Source organism: Trichosurus vulpecula, chromosome 3 (assembly GCF_011100635.1).
Source record: "Trichosurus vulpecula isolate mTriVul1 chromosome 3, mTriVul1.pri, whole genome shotgun sequence".
Lineage (NCBI taxonomy): Eukaryota > Metazoa > Chordata > Mammalia > Diprotodontia > Phalangeridae > Trichosurus > Trichosurus vulpecula.
The window spans coordinates 124,049,877-124,067,794 of NC_050575.1; the positions used below are offsets into that span (position 1 = coordinate 124,049,877).

Sequence of the window (17,918 nt, forward strand, 5' to 3'; positions counted from 1 at the left end):
GAATGACTGTTTATTCCAGAGGTATCAAACTCAGAGAAATGGGGCCACCAATCCACACATAAGGATCCCTGCAGGCCACATACTGACTTTTAAAATGTAATATTATCTGTTTTTATCTTGTTAAATATTTCCCAGTAACATTTTAGTCTGGTTTGGGCTATATTCAAGAGCATTGTGGGCACCATGTGGCCTATGGGCCATGTGTTGGACAGTTCTGCCTAAGTTGAGCTATTTATAGAAACTGAGGCCCTGAGAGAGGAAGTGACTTGCCCAAGGTCACAGAGCCACAGAATGTCAGAACTGAATAGGACCCTGCCAGTTACTGAGTTCAACTCTCATTTTACAGATGAGGAAAGCGAAGCCCAAAGAAGATCTGTGCCCAACTCAAGGCCATGGCACTAGAATGTTGTGCTAGAGTCTGCATTTGAACCCAGATCTTCTATTTTAAATCTAGTTCTCTTTCCACTGTATTGTTAGAAAGCTTCAACGATTCTTCCTCCAAGCCCATGTCCCAGGCTGCCTGCATTGTGTATATTTCTGATTGTCCCGTTGCCTTGGCAGATCTGGAGAATTGAAGGTGCTGACAAAGTTCCAGTGAACCCCTCTACTTATGGCCAGTTCTACGGTGGTGACAGCTACATCATCCTGTACAACTATCAGCATGCAGGCCGACAGGGACAAATCATCTATAACTGGTAGGCATCCAGACTCTTAACTGGGTACTTGGTCAATCACCATGACTGATGGAACTAAGAGAAAGTATGATGTGGTGTAAAGGACATCTGGCTGACCCTGAAAGATAGGAAGTCTGGGTTTTAGTTTCTACCTTTGCCCCAGGCTTTGGCACACGACTTCCCCATTCTGGGCTCTGGTTTTCCTATCTGAAATGAGAGGGGTTGGATTAGATACTTCCTTCTAGGTTTAGATCATGATGGTCCACGATGAGTGGGTTTCATTATTGTCTTTGCATTTGAGGTCTCCTGGGGCAGCAGAACCTGGGGGTCCTACTGCCATATATTTACTCAGAGTGCTAAGACAAAAAAAAATACAATTCCTTATAATCTACTGGGGCAATATAATAATTATAATAGTAATAGCTAGCATCTATACTTTAAGGTTTGGAAAGTACATTACACATATTTTATTTTATTCTCACAACAACCCTGGGAGGTAGATGCTATTATTATGCACATTTTACAGATTATCAAACTGAAACAGACAGAGATTCATTGACTTAGGCAGCATCACACACCCAGTAAGTGTTTAAAGCTGGATCTGAGCTCTGATCTTCCTTCAGGCCTGGCTGTCGATCCACTGCCCCAAAGGTTCCTGTAAAATGAGAGAGCTGGCTTCTATGCTCTCTAGGGACCCTTCTAGCCCCAAATATTATGGTTCTGTGCTGTTGAGACTTCCAGATCTTCAACTTAGGAGCTAAATGGGATAATGGCCTTTGTGCAAGGACTCTATAATGACTGCTCATTCCAAACCACTGCTGGAGAGTGAGGACTCAGAAGATCCAAGATTTAGAGCTGGAAGGGACCTTAGAGGCCATTGAGTCTGACTCCCTCATTTTACTGATGAGGAAACTGAGACCCAGAGCAGTTAAATGACTTGCCCGTGGGCACACAGCCAGTACATGTCTAAGCCAGGATTCCAGCCTCAGTCTTCTTGTGCCCAAGTTCAAGGCTCTGTCCACTACGCTACATGGTCTTTCAAGAGTCTTTCTGTATCGTCTTCCCTTTTCCTTTTTGGTCACCTTCTGGGTCCAGGCCAGTATCCTTCAGGAGAGCATGAGCTCCAGAAGGATTTGCATGTGAGAGTACTGCTAGCCCCCATGTTGGTCAGAAGCCCTGCTTCCAACCCAACTCATCCCTAAACTCACTGTGATTTTGGGTGAGATGGTGCCCCTCTTAGAGTTTCAATTTCCTTGTTCATCTCTAAAGTGGGGATTATATGCCTGACTCCAAGAAACCATGTATGGATGAGTAGAGATAATGAATAAGACAGGGCTCTGCAAAACATTGTGAAAATGGAAAGTGGCAATAATTAGAACAACTCACATTATACTGTGTTTTCCTCAAGACAAGCCTGAGAGGTGGGGAGTTAATTAATTATGATTCCCATGTTACAGGTGAGAAAAGTGAGACCCAGAGAAATGAAGTGCTTTGTCTTAAGGTCATGTAGTCATTTAGTGATAGGACTAGATTGTGAACCCAGGCCTCTTGACTACAAGGCCAATGTTCTTTCTATTTTATTTGCTGCCTCTGTAATGAGGATATTGGTGCCGATGCTGATACTGATGCTGATGCTTCTTATTATTTTAGGCAGGGGGCTGATTCCAGCCAGGAAGAGCGTGCTGCAGCTGCCATCCTTACAGTACAGCTGGATGAGGAGTTAGGCGGTACTCCAGTACAGGTAATATACCTCTCCTCCATCCCACGTGAATGTTATCAGTGAATAGCCTTTCACTTCCAAATCTTGACCATGCTCTGTCTCCAGAGCTAGGCCCTCCTGTGCAACAGCCAAAGGAAACTGATGCCCTACTCAGGGGTGGAGAGGTCCATTGTGTGATGCTTGCTCCATGTTGGTAGAGCTGGAGACATTTGCAGCTGTCTAGCTTTGGCGTAGCCTCCCCCATCCCCCCAAAATCCCAGGACATCTTCAGTGCCTTTGAAAGGGAAAGGGAAAGCTCTGAGTAGAGGGCAGTGTGCTGGGAGTGGTGGTGCGGAATCCCATAGCCCACTGCCTCCCTTGAAGGAGCAAGCCTCTCATAAGCAGTCACCTTTAAGCTGATGCTCAACTGCCCTGGCACTCTGACCACAATATATATGCATGCATGAATGCCATTTACACATAACGTAAGTATGTGTCTAAACGTGTATATACATACACATGCTTACCTTCAATACTACTCTCTACTCACATTGTATGCATGTTTACATCTGTTCATGCTTCTCCACATGCACACATGTGTGTAACCAGTTGGTAATGTCCTCACACTGTATGCACACTTTATACACACATATGCATAGATATGTACATATATGTGCGTTATAGTATTTTAAGGATATGTGTGTGTGTAGCGTTTGTAAGGAGTTGTGCATAGGTACCACAGCATGTACATATATGTACGTATACACACAAACACACACATGATGATGTTTTTACACACTGCATGCATATTCTGCGCAGTGTGCATGTATATGTATACCTATTTCTAGCATATAACACATCGTCCATTTCATACAACATACATACGTACACGTAAGTGTAGGCACATATTACATGCAAGTATTAGCAGACACAGGCATATCCCTATCACAAAATTCATCTCACATATATGTAGACATGCAACCCACACACAAACATACCTTTTTACTTTCCCTGAGTCTGGTGAGGGAAAAGTCTGTAGGATCCTCTGGGTGGGGTGGGGCGAGGATAGGATGACACCCTTCTCATCCACACCCCAGGCCTCTCCTCTGACTGCTGCTCTGACGCCCTATCTTCACTGCCTTTTCCTAGAGCCGAGTTGTGCAGGGCAAGGAGCCTGCCCACCTGATGAGCCTATTTGGCGGTAAGCCCATGATCATCTACAAAGGCGGCACTTCCAGAGAGGGTGGGCAGACGGCCCCCGCCAGCACCCGCCTCTTCCAGGTCCGCTCTAGCAGCTCCGGAGCCACCAGGGCCGTGGAGGTAACTCCCACATCTTCTCCCAGCCTGGGGTTGGAAGCAGGCACAGGGGATCAAGCTCCCCAAACCTTCCCCTCCAGAACGCCACAGAGGTAGCAGCCGTGACCATGAACCTATGCAATGATACTCTGACTTGCTGTGAGCAAGACTTTGAAGTCACTGCAGGAATGGAAAGCAAAGCTGGTCTTCCTTGAAGCCTTAAGGCCTAGCTAGGTCTGAGGGAGAGTTGAACATCTAAATCCTCCCTTTCATGTTAGCAGAGGAACCCTCCACTGTGAGAGCCAGGCCATCACAAGGTTGCAAGATGTAGTGGAAAGGACAAGGGATTTTGAGTTCAGAGACTTGAACTGCCATGAGACCCTAGCTGTGTGACCTTGCACAAGACACTTCACTTTGCTGGGCCTCGGGCTTCTCATCTGCAAAATGAGGACCATACCTCTGCTCTCTACTTAATAGGGTTATTATAAGAAAACCTGTTGTTAAAACTACCTTGTCAGGGTCAGCATCCTTGAGCATGAGCCTGACCTGAGCTTGCATTGGGAAGCGCTGGCCAGGTCATATGGTCTGGACCTTCAGGCTGCTCCCAGATGCCTTGTAAGGCATCCCTTCCAACAATGAACCCTATGATTCTATTCTTCTCCCTTCTAGAAGAAAGGCAAACCCCAAAGGAACAGAACACAGGGAGATAACCAGGGAACCAGCCTCAGTGTCAATGTTGAGTGAATCCTCATTCAGAATAGGAGAAGAATCCCTTGATTCTTCATACAGAGTGAGAGGCTTGTGGTCTGAGAGAGGATCAGGGGATTTTAGAGCTAGAAGGACCTTGCAGATCCTCTTGTCCAGCTTTCTTGTTTCCTAGATGAGGAAACTCAGGCCCAGCGGTCACAAAGATGGTAGATGGCTGAACTGGGATGGAACGCCCATCCTCTCATTCCCAATCCTTGATACTTTCCTGCCTCTCTGGTGTTATTATTTCAGCCCCATTTTTACAAATATTCTAATGGTTGTCTAGTTCATCCTCCTGGGCCTCAAAGAACTTGCTTTGACTAATATTTTATAACTCTTTCTCCTCAGTGTGAGTGGGGTTTGTGGGGGAAGCATCTGGGAGATTCAGGATGGTTTTTAATGTGGTTAGTACATGGAATGATTTCCCTTGGGGGGTTCCCCCACTTTTCCCCCAGGTGAATGCAGCTGCAAGTGAGCTGAACTCCAATGACGCCTTTGTTCTGAAAACTCCATCATCTGCCTATCTGTGGGTGGGCGAAGGAGCCAGTGATACAGAGAAGTCTGGGGCGCAGGAACTGCTGAATGTGCTGCAGGCTCGGCCTGTGCAAGTGGCTGAGGGCAGTGAGCCAGGTGGGGACCGTGAGGGGTGGGCCTGGCATGGACATGGGGTTGGGGTGTCCTTCTGAGCGTTTGCTTGGTGGCTGCTTACCCCTTACCTTTGATGAGCTGTCCTGCTCAGGCACAATGCAGACCTAGTGCTAAAGGAGAGGACAGTCTTGGGGACAGGGACGGCTGGCATAGCCAGTGGGGTTAGCCAGTCCTTTACAGTTCACAGACTCACCCCTTATTCCAGCTGGGGAAGGAGTCCATTTTACCCCTTCCTCTGTCTCCAGGATGAACTGTCCTCCCTCTCAACTTTGGTGAGTGGCTACAGTGGGCTCAGCCCTGCTCTAGGTGCTTTGAGGACTATAAGAAGAGATGGCAAGAGTCCCTGCCTGCAGGTGGCTTACAGCCCACTTGGGAGACAGGCTTAGTACAGTGCCTGGTGCATAGGAGACGCTTAATCATTGCTTATTGACTGATGGTTCACATGAAACAGCATCTGTGGTGTGGTGCAGTGGTATCACAAGTGACCTGCATTCAAATCCTGGCTCTGACTTTTACTAGGTGCCAGATTGTAGGCAAATGACAACCTCTCAGAGCTTCAATCTTTTTCATCTTTAGAATGGGGGTAATGCTTGCACCTGAACTCAACAGAGTTGTTGTAAGGAAAATGCTCTGAATATTTATCATCACCAAAGAAATAGGCATCTTTATGTGCTCAGTCTTTAGTGAATGCCACAAGACTTAAGTGTCGTAGGAATCTGGAGGTGGGAGAGAGATCAGCTTGGGCTGCAGTGATCGGAGAAGGTCTTTTGGGGGAGGTGAGACTCCAGCTGGGCCTTGAAGCTGGGGTACGATTTTGATGGGCTGGAGAAGAGGAGGGGCAGGTTATTCCGGGGCTCTCAGTAAGAGGATTGTCTTGTGCAAAGGGGCTAGTGGTAGAAGGCCTTCTTTTTTAAAAAAAAAAATTTCTTTTTTCAATTAACAAGTAAGTATTTTCCTTCTCCCTGCTTCCCCCAATGAAAAAATTAAAGGAAAAAAAACCCTTGTAATGCACAGTCAAGCGAAACAAATCCCCACATTGGCCATGTTCAGGCATATGTATCTCATTCTGCCCTTTAGTCCAACCATTAGCTGTCTGTAAGGAAGTGAGCAGCATTGGCATCATCAGTCCCCTGGAATGGTAGTTATTCATTGTGTTAGAGTTCTTAATTCTTCCAAAGTTGATGGTCTTTATAGTGGTGTTTTTGAGTAAATTCTTCTGATTCTACTCATTTCATACAACTTTTCCCAAGGTTGTTTAGAATTGCCCCTTTTGTCATTTCCTGTGACTTATCCATTACATTCATATTCCTAAGAGTGTGCTAGGAAATGGTTACCAATAGATTCTCTGAAATAAAAAGGGCCCACAACACACTTTTAGGTTTAATAGGGATCATTAACATTTTTAGCCATCACTTTCTTAACTCTAGACGGTCAACAACAAAAAAATCAATCAAGTCCTGATTTGTAGCATTTGTAAATTTCTGGGGTGTAAATGTTCACACTGAAAATTTAACAGTTTGGTCTTTCCATCAGTTGGAGCCTGCTTGTGACTCCAGTACCCTACTGCTTATTCCATAATCTCTTCAACCATTTCCCAATTTCTGGGCAATCCCTTAGCTTCCAGTTCTTTGGCATCACAAAAAGAAGTTGCTATAAATATTCTTTTACATATGAGTCTATTTTCTGATCTCTTTGAGGTATAGGCCTAGTAGTAGTATTGTGAGGTCTGTGATATTCACCATTTAATAACTTCTAAGGGCATAGGTAAGAGGCTTCTTTTTTTTTTTGGCCTAGGTATGAAAAACAAGAATTAATGGGGCCATGTTTGGAGGGGAGAGGGAGGCCTAGGGAACAGTTGGTTTGGCTAGTGGAGTAAGGATTCTTCCCTCAGGACTAATGTGATCCAAAGCTGGTGAAATATGTTCACAAAGCAAGCCAAGGAGACAGCAGCTAATTTGTCGGTTTGTTCCTCGCAGATAGCTTCTGGGAAGCCCTGGGTGGGAAGGCCGCATACCGCACATCTCCACGGCTGAAGGACAAGAAGATGGATGCCCACCCACCTCGTCTCTTTGCCTGCTCCAACAAGATTGGCCGCTTTGTGGTGAGTTCAAGAAAAGAGGCCTCAAGCCTTTTCCCTCTCAGAGAAAGGACCAAGAGCATAGGGACAGTTTGGACCCTAGACATAGTTAATTTGATTGAGTTTACACAGATGCTGTTTTCTCTTGTGTAGGCAGAGGGTGTGGAGGTTCCCCCTGAATTTTCATAACCTGAGACAAATTCATGGGGTAAAAACAGGCCCATCCTTTGTTAGTTATATGATCCTTGAGGAGACCACTAAAGCCTCTCTGTGTACAGTAGGAGCAAAAATGCCTATTTTGGTTGATTTGGGTGTAAAGTCATTTCAACAGTATGATTCTTGTTGGTCTAAATAGTCTTATAAGGATGGAAATCAAAACTCTGAGGACACAAGATCCCTGATGACAGGAGGAGCTGTCTTATGCATCGTCACTAAAACACAACAGATTGAAAGGCATGCTTGGCATAGTGGACAGAGAGCTGGCCTCAGAGTTAGAAGGAACTGGGTTTAAATCCTGCCTCTGACACGAGACACTTAACCTCTTAGTGTCCCGGGTAAATGTCTCAGGCTGTAAATTGTAGGACAATGCATGGAGTACATTGGTTGGTAGGAGGAGTCTCTTCATCAGGAGTTCCACTGAAGTTACAGGTCCATGCCAAAAACAAATAAACCCAAAATACAGATACAGTGGATTGATTCCCAATGGCAAGGGTATTGGCAACTCTTCACACTTGATGAAGTGGTTTGCTTTATGTGGGTGTGTGGCCCCACCCACATCGATTTTGGCTTCTCTCCCAGCATCACTTGGCACCCAAGGCAACTAGGTGTCGCTTGATCTGAGTTCAAATCCCACCTCAAACACTTCCTTAGCTATCCAACCCTGAGCAAGTCACTTAACTTCTTACAGTCTCAGTTTCCTCATCTGCAAAATGGGGGTAATCCTAGCACCTATCTCCCAAGGTTGTTGTAAAGATCAAATGAGGTGACATGTATAAAGTGTATGTAATGTGCAAACCTTTAAACACTGTTAGTGCTAGCTGTTATTATTAGTAAGGAGCAACCCTGAAGGAACTGATGGCATTCAAAAAAATTGAAATGAAATGTTTCATTGCTGCCCTTGGCAGTGTATTCCAGCCAGGTGTGGCCTTGACAACCGGGAAGGTCTTTCTGCCGTTCGAGGCCTTTACATCTTGCTCTGAGTGGGGAGGAAGACCTGCTTTCACTCTGCTACCATGGGAAAGGCTACCCCAAGGAAGTTACTGAATGCACTCCTTACTCCCACTTGCCTTGAACACTCATCAGTTTGGGGAGGGGGGAAAGGGAGATGATGGACTTCGCTCCTCAGACTGGACCAAGCTGAGAGCCTCCTCCCACCAAGTGTTTAGCAAAGGAAGGAGTATGGGCCAGCAGCTATATGTTGTGCGAAAAACACTGGACTAGGATTGAGAAATTGTTGAGTTTTGTCCTGGTTCCACCATTTTATTGGCTGTATATTCAAATCATTTAATATCACAGAGACTTAGTTTCCTTATTTAGAAGGTGGAGATTTTGCCCCTATAGTGCCTATAGCATATGAATATCTTTAGATGATTCCAAATGGCAAGAGCCTGGAAAAGAAAAGGGATTTCTTTTTTTTTTTTTTGCCTCTTTAATCCTTCCTGCTTCTTTCCAGATTGAAGAGGTTCCTGGGGAATTTATGCAAGAAGATCTGGCTACAGATGATGTCATGCTCTTGGACACCTGGGATCAGGTTTGAAAGATGGAGGAGAGGAGAAGGGAGGAGGGAGGGAGAGAAGATAGATAGAAGAATAGCTAGCTTGGCTACATGGGCCCCATTGTTCCCAAAGGGAACACCTCTACTGTGCTTAATTGCCTGGGAGAGGCTACAGCAAATGAAGTGCACTTCCCCCCACCAAGGTTAGTCTAAGGACATGGTGAGATTTAACTTTCCTTTACTAGGCCTCCAGGGCCTCCAGGGAGACCCTTGCTTTGTGTCCTTTGGAGAAGCCTATATAGTAACTGTCTCTGGGCTCTCATGGTGTTCTTTTCTTCGGGAGGTGGGCTTGTGTGGGGAGGAGCTGGAGGGTTAGACAGCTTTCTAGCTACTGAAGAACTACATGTACTAGTAGCACCCTTTAAGCTTTTGCACACCGGGACAAGATCCAGACCACCTTGCCCTAGTGGAAGCTCTGCATGCTGTGTTCTCACCTTCCTCCTTGTGGCAGAACCTTCAGCTACTTCTCCCACAGAGTATACAGCCTAAGGGACCCCACTTAAAATAGGGATATAGAGCCCTCTATGCTTCCAGGATTGAGGACTCAGCCCAGACCCAAGTACAAAGGAAAGTGATATCTGAAAGGATAGTATTTACCCTCCCTCATCAGCTCTAACCTTGGCAGCTGCCCTCCTCTGTATGTAACTCATCTTCCTTCATGTTGAATGTACAGGTGTATGTCTGGGTTGGAAAGGACTCTCAAGAAGAGGAAAAGACAGAAGCCTTAACATCTGGTAACTTTCTGTTACTTTCTGTCTGTTTTGATGTACTTCAGTAGGAAGTGGGATGGGGAGAAGGGTGGGGCGGAAGAGGTCCGGGGTTGGTTCTCCTGGGTGGGTAAGGCCATAGCATCACTGTCTTCTACCTAAAACATTCAAAAAGAAAATAGTGGGGAAAGCACTAGACTGAGTGAGAATGAAGAGGCCTGGGTTCCAGTCCTGGCTACCACCTTCTAGTAGTACTATGACCCTTCTTCTCTTTGGATTTTAGTTCCCTCTGCTGGAAAGAAGGATGTTAGAATACTAGAGAGTTTCTAGGGTCTCCTTCCAGCTTGAACATTCTATTCTATGTTCTGTGTTAGAACATTCTGAATTGTATGCTGTAGCATAGCTCATTGAGACAGTGTATATAAAATGCTTTGTCAACCTTAGAGTGACATTATGCCTGTCAGCTCTTACTACTGTTAGGTTCTAAGACCCCTTCCAGCGATAATATTTTATATCCTAATGCACCTTCCAGTCTAAACATCCTTTTATCCAATGAAACAAAATGGCAATGATATGTAAAAGCAGACTATCCAGGTTGAAAGAGACGTCTGGGATCATCCAGTCCAACCCAGGCCTAAACATGGAACCTCCTCTACTATATCTCTGACAAATGGTCATCGTTAACTTTTGGACACTGTAATTGTTTAAGAAGATTTTCCTTAAATCCAGGGGAAAGCTGCCTCTTTGTAGCTTTCATTCACTGCTTCTAGTTCTGCCCTTGGGGGCCAAGCAGAATGAGTCTCATCTCCCTTTCCCATGATGGTCCTTCAGATATTTGAACATAGCAATTATTCCCCTTTTCCCCCTCCCCAAGTCTTTGCTTCTCCAGGCTAAACATCTCTGATTCCTTCAAATGATTTTTATGTGGCAAGGTTTTAGGTCCTCTTACACTATTGAGAGGCACTCTAGTTTTATTTTTTTTCAGATTTGAATTTTTAAAAAAGTGTATTTATTTTTAGTTTATAACATTCAGTTCCACCAGCTTTTGAGTTCAAAATTTTCTTCCCCTTCCTCTCTTCCCCCCCCAAGACGGCATGCAATCTGATATAGGCTATACATAGACATTCGCATTAAACATATTTTCACATTAGTCATATTGCAAAGAAGAATTAGAACCAATGGAATGAACCATGAGAAAGAAGAAACAAAACAAAACAAAAAAGAGAGAGAGCAAATAGTATGCTTCGATCTGCATTCAGACTCTGTAATTCTTTCTTTAGACATGGATAGCATTTTCCATCATGAGCCTTTTGGAGTTGTCTTAGAACCTCACATTACTGAGAAGAGCTAAGCCTATCAAAGTTAGTCATCGCACAGTGTGTCTGTAACTATATACAATGTTCTCCTGGTTCTGCTCATTTCACTCAACATCAGTTCATATAAGTCTTTGCAGATTTTTCTGTAGTCCACCTGCTCATCATTTCTCATAGCACAATATATGTATTCCATTACATACATATACCACAACTTGTTTAGTCATTCCCCAATTGATGGGCATCCCCTCAATTTCCAGTTCTTTGCCACCACAAAAAGAGCTACTATAAATATTTTTGTACATGTGGATCCTTTTCCCATTTGTCTGATCTCTTTGGGATACAGTCCTAGAAGTGGGCACTCTGGTTCTTTAATGTCTTTCTTAAAACATGACATCCACGACTAAATCTTGTACTCTAGATGTGGTAGTATGATGAGGGCAGATAGCAGGGAGGACTGTCACCTGCTGAGTTTTGGACTCTGTGCCTTTATGAATTCAGTCCAATCTAATATTTGCCAATTTGGCTGCCACGTTCACTCATGCACAGCCTTCTAGGATGTTTCATTAGAGATCTCCCTCCAGGTTCGCCTTCATATACTATTGGCAACTTTTTAGGCCCAATCATTTCCTTAGCTCATAATCCATTTAACTAATATTGTTATCTCACACACATCTTTCCATCTTGTTTATGAGATAATCATGAGAGACTGTGCCAAATGTTTTGATCAAATCTAGGTACGCTGTGCCTACAACATTTTCCTGATCTTCTGGTCCAGTACCAAAAAAAAAATCAGGTTGAACTGCCATGACTTGTTCTTAAAGCTGTGCTGGGTCTCAGGGATCACTACTCCCCTTTCTAAATGCTCAAACCCATCTTTCATCATATATTCTATATCTTTTGCCAGAATATCATGTAGTGTGTTTATATTACTCTTCAGGTTATGGGTGGCTAGGTGGTGCAGTGGATAGAGTGCCAGTCGTGGAGTCAGGATGACCTGAGTTCAAATCTAGCCTCAGATACTAGCCAAATGACCCTGGGCAAGTCACTTAACTGTGCCTCAGTTTCCTCATCTGTAAAATGAGTTGGAGAAGGAAATCGCAAACCACTCCAGCATCTTTGCCAAGAAAACCCCAAATGGTGTCGTGAAAAGTCAGACATGACTGAACAACAATTCTTCAGTTACTTATCCTTACTTTCATCTTCTATGCATGCCTTAAAAAAGGTCTGATTTGGCTGATGATTTCTCCTTGCATCCACATGTGTCTCTTTAGACATATCCCACTTTCCTTTCTTATTGTTTGAGTTTGTGTCATCAGAATTTTATTAAGAGCACCCCATCGAACTGCTTGTCTTCTCAAGGAAGGGGAGGGATAGGAGGGAGGGCAAGAACTTGGAACTCAAACTTTTAAAAAAATGAATGTTAAAATTTTTTTTTTACGTGTAATTAAGAAATAGCTAACAAAATAAATTTTAAAATATATATATTTGTAAAAGAGCATGCCATCCAGGGGGGCTGACTTTCCCTTTAGAATCTCAGGGCATAGGATCTTGCCATTTCTCTGATCTCTTTGAAATCTGCTCTTCCAAATCTGGTGTGCCCATCAGACTCTGTCTGGGTTTTCCTTTTCTATCGTGAACTCTCTTAATAATGATTAGTCACTTCCTCCCAAAATTTCCATCATTTCTACATTAGCAATAAGCCCACAGGCAATTGAACATAGGCCATATGTCATAATTTGCCAACTTCTGTCCTAAAAGGCCATCAGCAAAGAAGGATGAAGATACTAATAACCCCTGGTTTTTGTTTCCCTCTCTGTGTGTCTTTCTGCAGCTAAGCGGTATATTGAAACCGATCCTGCAAACCGGGATCGTCGAACACCAGTCACGATTGTGAAGCAAGGCTTTGAGCCACCCTCATTCATGGGCTGGTTCCTTGGCTGGGACAATAGCTACTGGGATGTGGACCCATTGGACAGGGCCATGGCTGAACTGGACGTCTGAGGAGCATAAGCAAGCCCTGCCTGTTCTGGTGCCTTTGATAGCTGCCTATCCAGTTTTCAAAGAGACTGACTCATGGCAGTTTCTTCCTCCTTTTTTTGGTGTTTATTGTTTTTTTTTTTTACAGTAGCCTAATAGTTGTGCAGTAATTGAACATATCCTAATCTCTGTGCTCTGGAGATTTCACATAATAAAGCTTACATGGGACATGTAACAACCTAAATGTTTCTTTTAGTAAGAGTGAATAAATGCTTACTCAATTTTTTTGTATGATGGCTTGAATAGACAAAGCTAGGTCAATGGATTTCTTAGAACTATTGACCATTGAATTGGAAGGGATCTTAAAAAATAAAATGTTAATCAACCAACTGGTAGCCATTTATTAAGGACTTGATATATGCTAGGCATTGGGCTAAGCACTAGGAATACAAATAAAAGGAATAAGAAAGACAATCCTTGCTCCAACGAGTTTCCATTCCAATGGGGGGAGATGCAACCTGTTGGGAGAAGAACCAATGAGGAGACAAAGTGAAGAAGCAGTTCAAGGAAGATTCCAAGAATAAGCTCCCCCTCAATCAAAGGAGGAGACTGTAGAGATGGAGGTGATGACAATTTGAGATGGCCTCTGGGGAAGAGGTCTGTAAGTAATCTGGGGAGTCACAGGCTGAACAGAGTTTGGAGAGGCACTGGGATCACAAATACCAAATTAGGACAATCCCTGCCCTCAAGTAGCCTACTTGAAGTTTAGAACATAGAGTACTATGTTCCAGGTTGGAAAGAACCTCATGGATTGCCTAGTCCAGCCCAGTCATTTTACAGAGAAGGAAATGAAAGCCCAGAGAACTCTACAGTCTTTAGGAAAATGGGGGAGATATGTCAATTAAACTTAAAATATCTAAAGCAGACGATTGCGCTATTTTTAAAAATGATCTTTGTTTGTAACCTTTTTCCTCCCAATTAATATAATCCATATTGGAAAGTCACACTTGTGCAAAAAAGATCCCTCCCTACCCACAGTTGGTCACCTCATCTCCTTTTTGAAACTTTATAGTATTTTAAACTCTTCTTTCCCTAATTTGTCCAGGTGGTTCAGGAGATCTTTAAAGACCTTGCTCGCCCTTTCCTGACCTTATTTTTAAGACCAGGTTCAAGTTCTAGTTTTGGCAGGAGCTGTGTGAACTTAGGCAAGTTATTTTTTTTTTCTTGAGTCTCAATTGTGAAATGCAGCCACAGGGAGAAAAAAAAATCATATTGTAAGCCTGAAAATGCTACGGGAAGCACGAGCTAGCACTGTTGTGCCACGGATGGCCTGAGTATTGAGTATTGGTAGAATTTGCTCTGAATGGAAAACTTGCCCCTGGCTCCCTGCAAAAACCCAAGGAGACAACAATTAGGATCATTCACTCTGTGGCAGGGATCAGGAAACCCAAGTTCCACTGGCCTACAGACTGAAATAAGGGACCACATGAAAATAAAATGTAGCTTAATGTAGGATCCTTTTTTGAAAGAAAGAAACGTAAGCTTAATCTGCTTTAAAATTTAAGAACATGAAATGCAAGGCTATTAAATATCCTTTGCTCATATTCACTCAAATTCAACATTATTGCCAGTAACAGGAGAAAAAGGAGAAAAAAGAAAGGAGAAAGGAAAGATTGTGGGTGGGAATTAAGAGATTGGGATAGAAGAGAGCTGGGAAAGAAAAAAGAATCACCGAGGGTCATGTATTATTCATCTCTGAGACACCCAGCTTGTAAATGGCAGAGCAGAATTCTAATCCGGATTGGTTTACTCCAAATCTAACACACTTTCCAGTTAGTTCAATTGTATGTGAACAAGAATCTCCTTTACTCTGATGAATGGTCACCTAGCTTCTGCTTTAAGACTTCCAGAGACAGACAGCTCCTGCTTTCTAACTCTGAGATTCTGTGAAACAGAAAATTCTTCCTAGTCACAAACCTCCTTAGAATCATAGTTTTAGAGCTGGATAGAAGCTTAGAGACTATCTAATCATCCATTACCCTCTTTTCACAAGCGAGGAAACTGAGGTCCAGAGAAGTGACTTGCCCAGGGTCACACAGCAAGGGGCAGAGCTGAGACTGCAACCCAGATCAGATATCCTTGCTGCACACGCAGTACCCTCTGCTTTGCATCGCAGTGTCTTTAATCCATCCCCCAGTAATAAGGACATTACTTGCTTGCATCGGGGCCTCCTAGGGATTTCAGAAAGAGTGGGGTGATTAATGAATGTGGTCACTGTGCCAGAAATTTGCAGGAAACCCTGATGCAGGTGAAAATACCTACTTCCTTCCTCTCCTAATTCTTGGCTTGGGCTCATGGCATATTCACTTGTTCGTGTTGAAGGGAGGGGCTCAGTGGGGCTCAGTTTCTGAGAGGCTGCCCTGTGAGAGGAAACAGGATTGAGAAACCAGGTTTCCTGTCTCTGGATATTCTCCAGGGGCTCAGCAGAAGGGAAAATATGTGATGGAAACTGTTATGCCCTTGACACATTTGTTTGATTTACTAAGGCGACATATTAGTTAGGTGAGTTATGGCTTCATTGGTGCTTTAGTGAACTGTTTGACAAGTGGGCTTATGGGCTGAAGGGAGATAAATGCCCCTTCTGAGACTGCAAGCTTTTAGCAGATTCCACAGTCTGAGAGTTGAAAGGGACCAGAAAAAGGGAGTAAGTCCAACCTCTCTGAAAGGGGATTAGAGGCCATACTGTGGAGTACTGGTCTGGAAGTTAGACTTGGGTTTGGGTACTGGCTCTGACACCAGCTGTTTAACCATGGGCAAGTCACTTGATTTCTCTATTCTTGTTACTTGCCTAAACTGCTTGCCTTTGTGAGCAAAGTGCTTTTTTGTTATGTGACCTATTAGCAAAATAGGAGGCAGTAATAATAATGTACCAAGCTCAAGCTAAGTACTTTACAAATATTATCACCTTTGGTCCTCACAACAAACCAGAGAGGTAGGTGCTATTATCCCAATTTTACAGTTGATAAAACTGAGGCAGACAGGTTAAATGACTTGCTTAGTAACTGCCTAAGAACTAGCCTTTGAGTGTTGGGTATCGGGGATTAGGGGACTGGAGCTGATGACCTTTAAGGTCCTAGCTCAAATAGTCTATCGTGTAAGGTTTTGTGTTTTAAAATTCCTTCTGGCTCTGACATTCTGATTGTGTGGATTGTAAACTAGGTAATCTGACATATCAGTCTATATTACTCTTCTCAGTAGAGTGTAAATTCTTTGGAGGCAAGGAGTGGCCTGCTTGGCATATAGCAGGTGCTTGGTAAAATGCTTGTTGATTGATTGATACTAAACCCAAATGGGGTCATGAAGAGTTGCGCATGACTGAAATGACTGAACAACAGCAAACATACTCCCAAACGGAAGTGGATATAAGTTTTTTTTTTTTTTTAAAAATGGATTTTACTGCTTTATTTGTTTTTGTGTCATCTAGATTTCCCCTCTCTCCTTCCCAGAGACATCCCTTATAATAAATAATATAAAGAAAACTAAGAAGAAAAAAAAATTCAGCAAAACCAATCCATACAGCAAAAAGAATATGGTGTCATAAGCAACATTCCTGTGGCTATTGAGGCAGCCAGCCAGGTAGTGCTGTGGTTAGAGCACTGGGCCTGAATCAGGAAGACCTGAGTTCCAAATGAGCCTCAAATACTTATTATTTGTGTTTATCCACTGCCTACATTAGTATATCTGTAAAATGGGGATGATAATAGCATCTCCCTTTTAGGGTTGTTGTGAAGATAAAATGAGATATTTGCAAAGTGCTTTGCAAACTTTAAAGTGATACATATATGCTACCATTCTTATCATGTTGTATGTCTGTGTACCTCCTCCCTCACCGCCCCCCCCAAATCTCTGTGAAGGAGTTGGGGGAGGTGTCTTCTTATATTTATTTTTTGAGGCCAAACTTGTTCTTTGTAATTTTGCAACACTTATTTTCGATTATTTTGTGGTGACTGCTCTTTCCGTCTACATTGTCATAGTCGTTACATCTCTTCATAATTTTCTTGGCTCTGCTTACTTCATTTTGCATCAGTTCATGTAGATCTTTCTGTGCTTCTCTGTATTTATCATATTGTCATGTCTTATAGAAAAGTAATATTCTGTTAGTCACATGCCAAGATTTATTTAGCTAGTCCCCAGTTGATGGGCATGTATTTTGTTTCCAGTTCTTCGCTGGCACAAGACGTACTGCTATAAATGTTGGTGTATATAGTCTTTCTTTTTTGTCAATGACCTCCTTGGGGTATGGGCCTAGCGGTGAAATTTTTAGGTCAAAGGATATGTACTTATCTGCAGAATTGCAAGTTGCTTTCCCACATCCTATCAGTTGTCAAGTTCCGTCAATTACATCACTTGTATGTTTGTCCCCCAACCTTCTCCTCTGACATTGTGCCACCCTGGTCCAGGCCCTTCTTACCTCCTGCATGCCTAGACTAATGCAATAGATTTCTGGTTGGTCAACATACCACAAACTTCTCTCCACTCTATAGTCTATCCTCCATTCAGCCGTCAAATTGATCTTCCTAAAGTGCAAGTCTGACTTGTGCCGCCTCCCCCGCCATTCAATAAACTCCTGTGATTCCCTATTACCTCTAGTATCAAATATAAAATGCTGTTTGGATTTTCATGTCCCTCATAATCTGGCTGCAGCCTACCTTTCCAGTCTTTATACACTTTATTTCCCTACATGTACTCTATAATTAAGTGGAAACTGGCATCCCTGTTGTTTGTTTTTGTTGTTGTTTTGGCAATTAGATTTTTAAATGTTTTTCACATACGTGTAATTTATTTTAAACTTAAAATACAAAATAAGAAAAGAAAAAAATTGCCATATACACAGCAGAACACAAGAGGGGGTTCAATATAAAACAAAAATTTCCATTTCAAGAAAACCTATATAGTAAATACTACATGTTGTTTTCAAAGCTGTCCAGCTTTTCTTTGGTTCT

General features: G+C 43.1%; 1 protein-coding gene across 2 annotated transcripts in view; it reads left to right on the forward strand.

Annotated features, from left to right (window-relative positions):
* Window positions 1–13,304, forward strand: part of GSN (gelsolin) — a 49,266-nt gene extending 35,962 nt beyond the window's left edge. For both annotated transcript variants that reach the window (XM_036748644.1, XM_036748643.1), the window contains exons 10-17: window positions 562–695; window positions 2,325–2,415; window positions 3,523–3,693; window positions 4,872–5,046; window positions 7,041–7,165; window positions 8,814–8,891; window positions 9,589–9,649; window positions 12,770–13,304. In XM_036748644.1, coding sequence (XP_036604539.1) covers window positions 562–695; window positions 2,325–2,415; window positions 3,523–3,693; window positions 4,872–5,046; window positions 7,041–7,165; window positions 8,814–8,891; window positions 9,589–9,649; window positions 12,770–12,939 — 1,005 coding nt within the window. In that variant the 3' untranslated portion in view covers window positions 12,940–13,304. The remainder of the gene's footprint in view (window positions 1–561; window positions 696–2,324; window positions 2,416–3,522; window positions 3,694–4,871; window positions 5,047–7,040; window positions 7,166–8,813; window positions 8,892–9,588; window positions 9,650–12,769) is intronic.
* The last annotated feature ends 4,614 nt before the right edge of the window (window positions 13,305–17,918 follow it).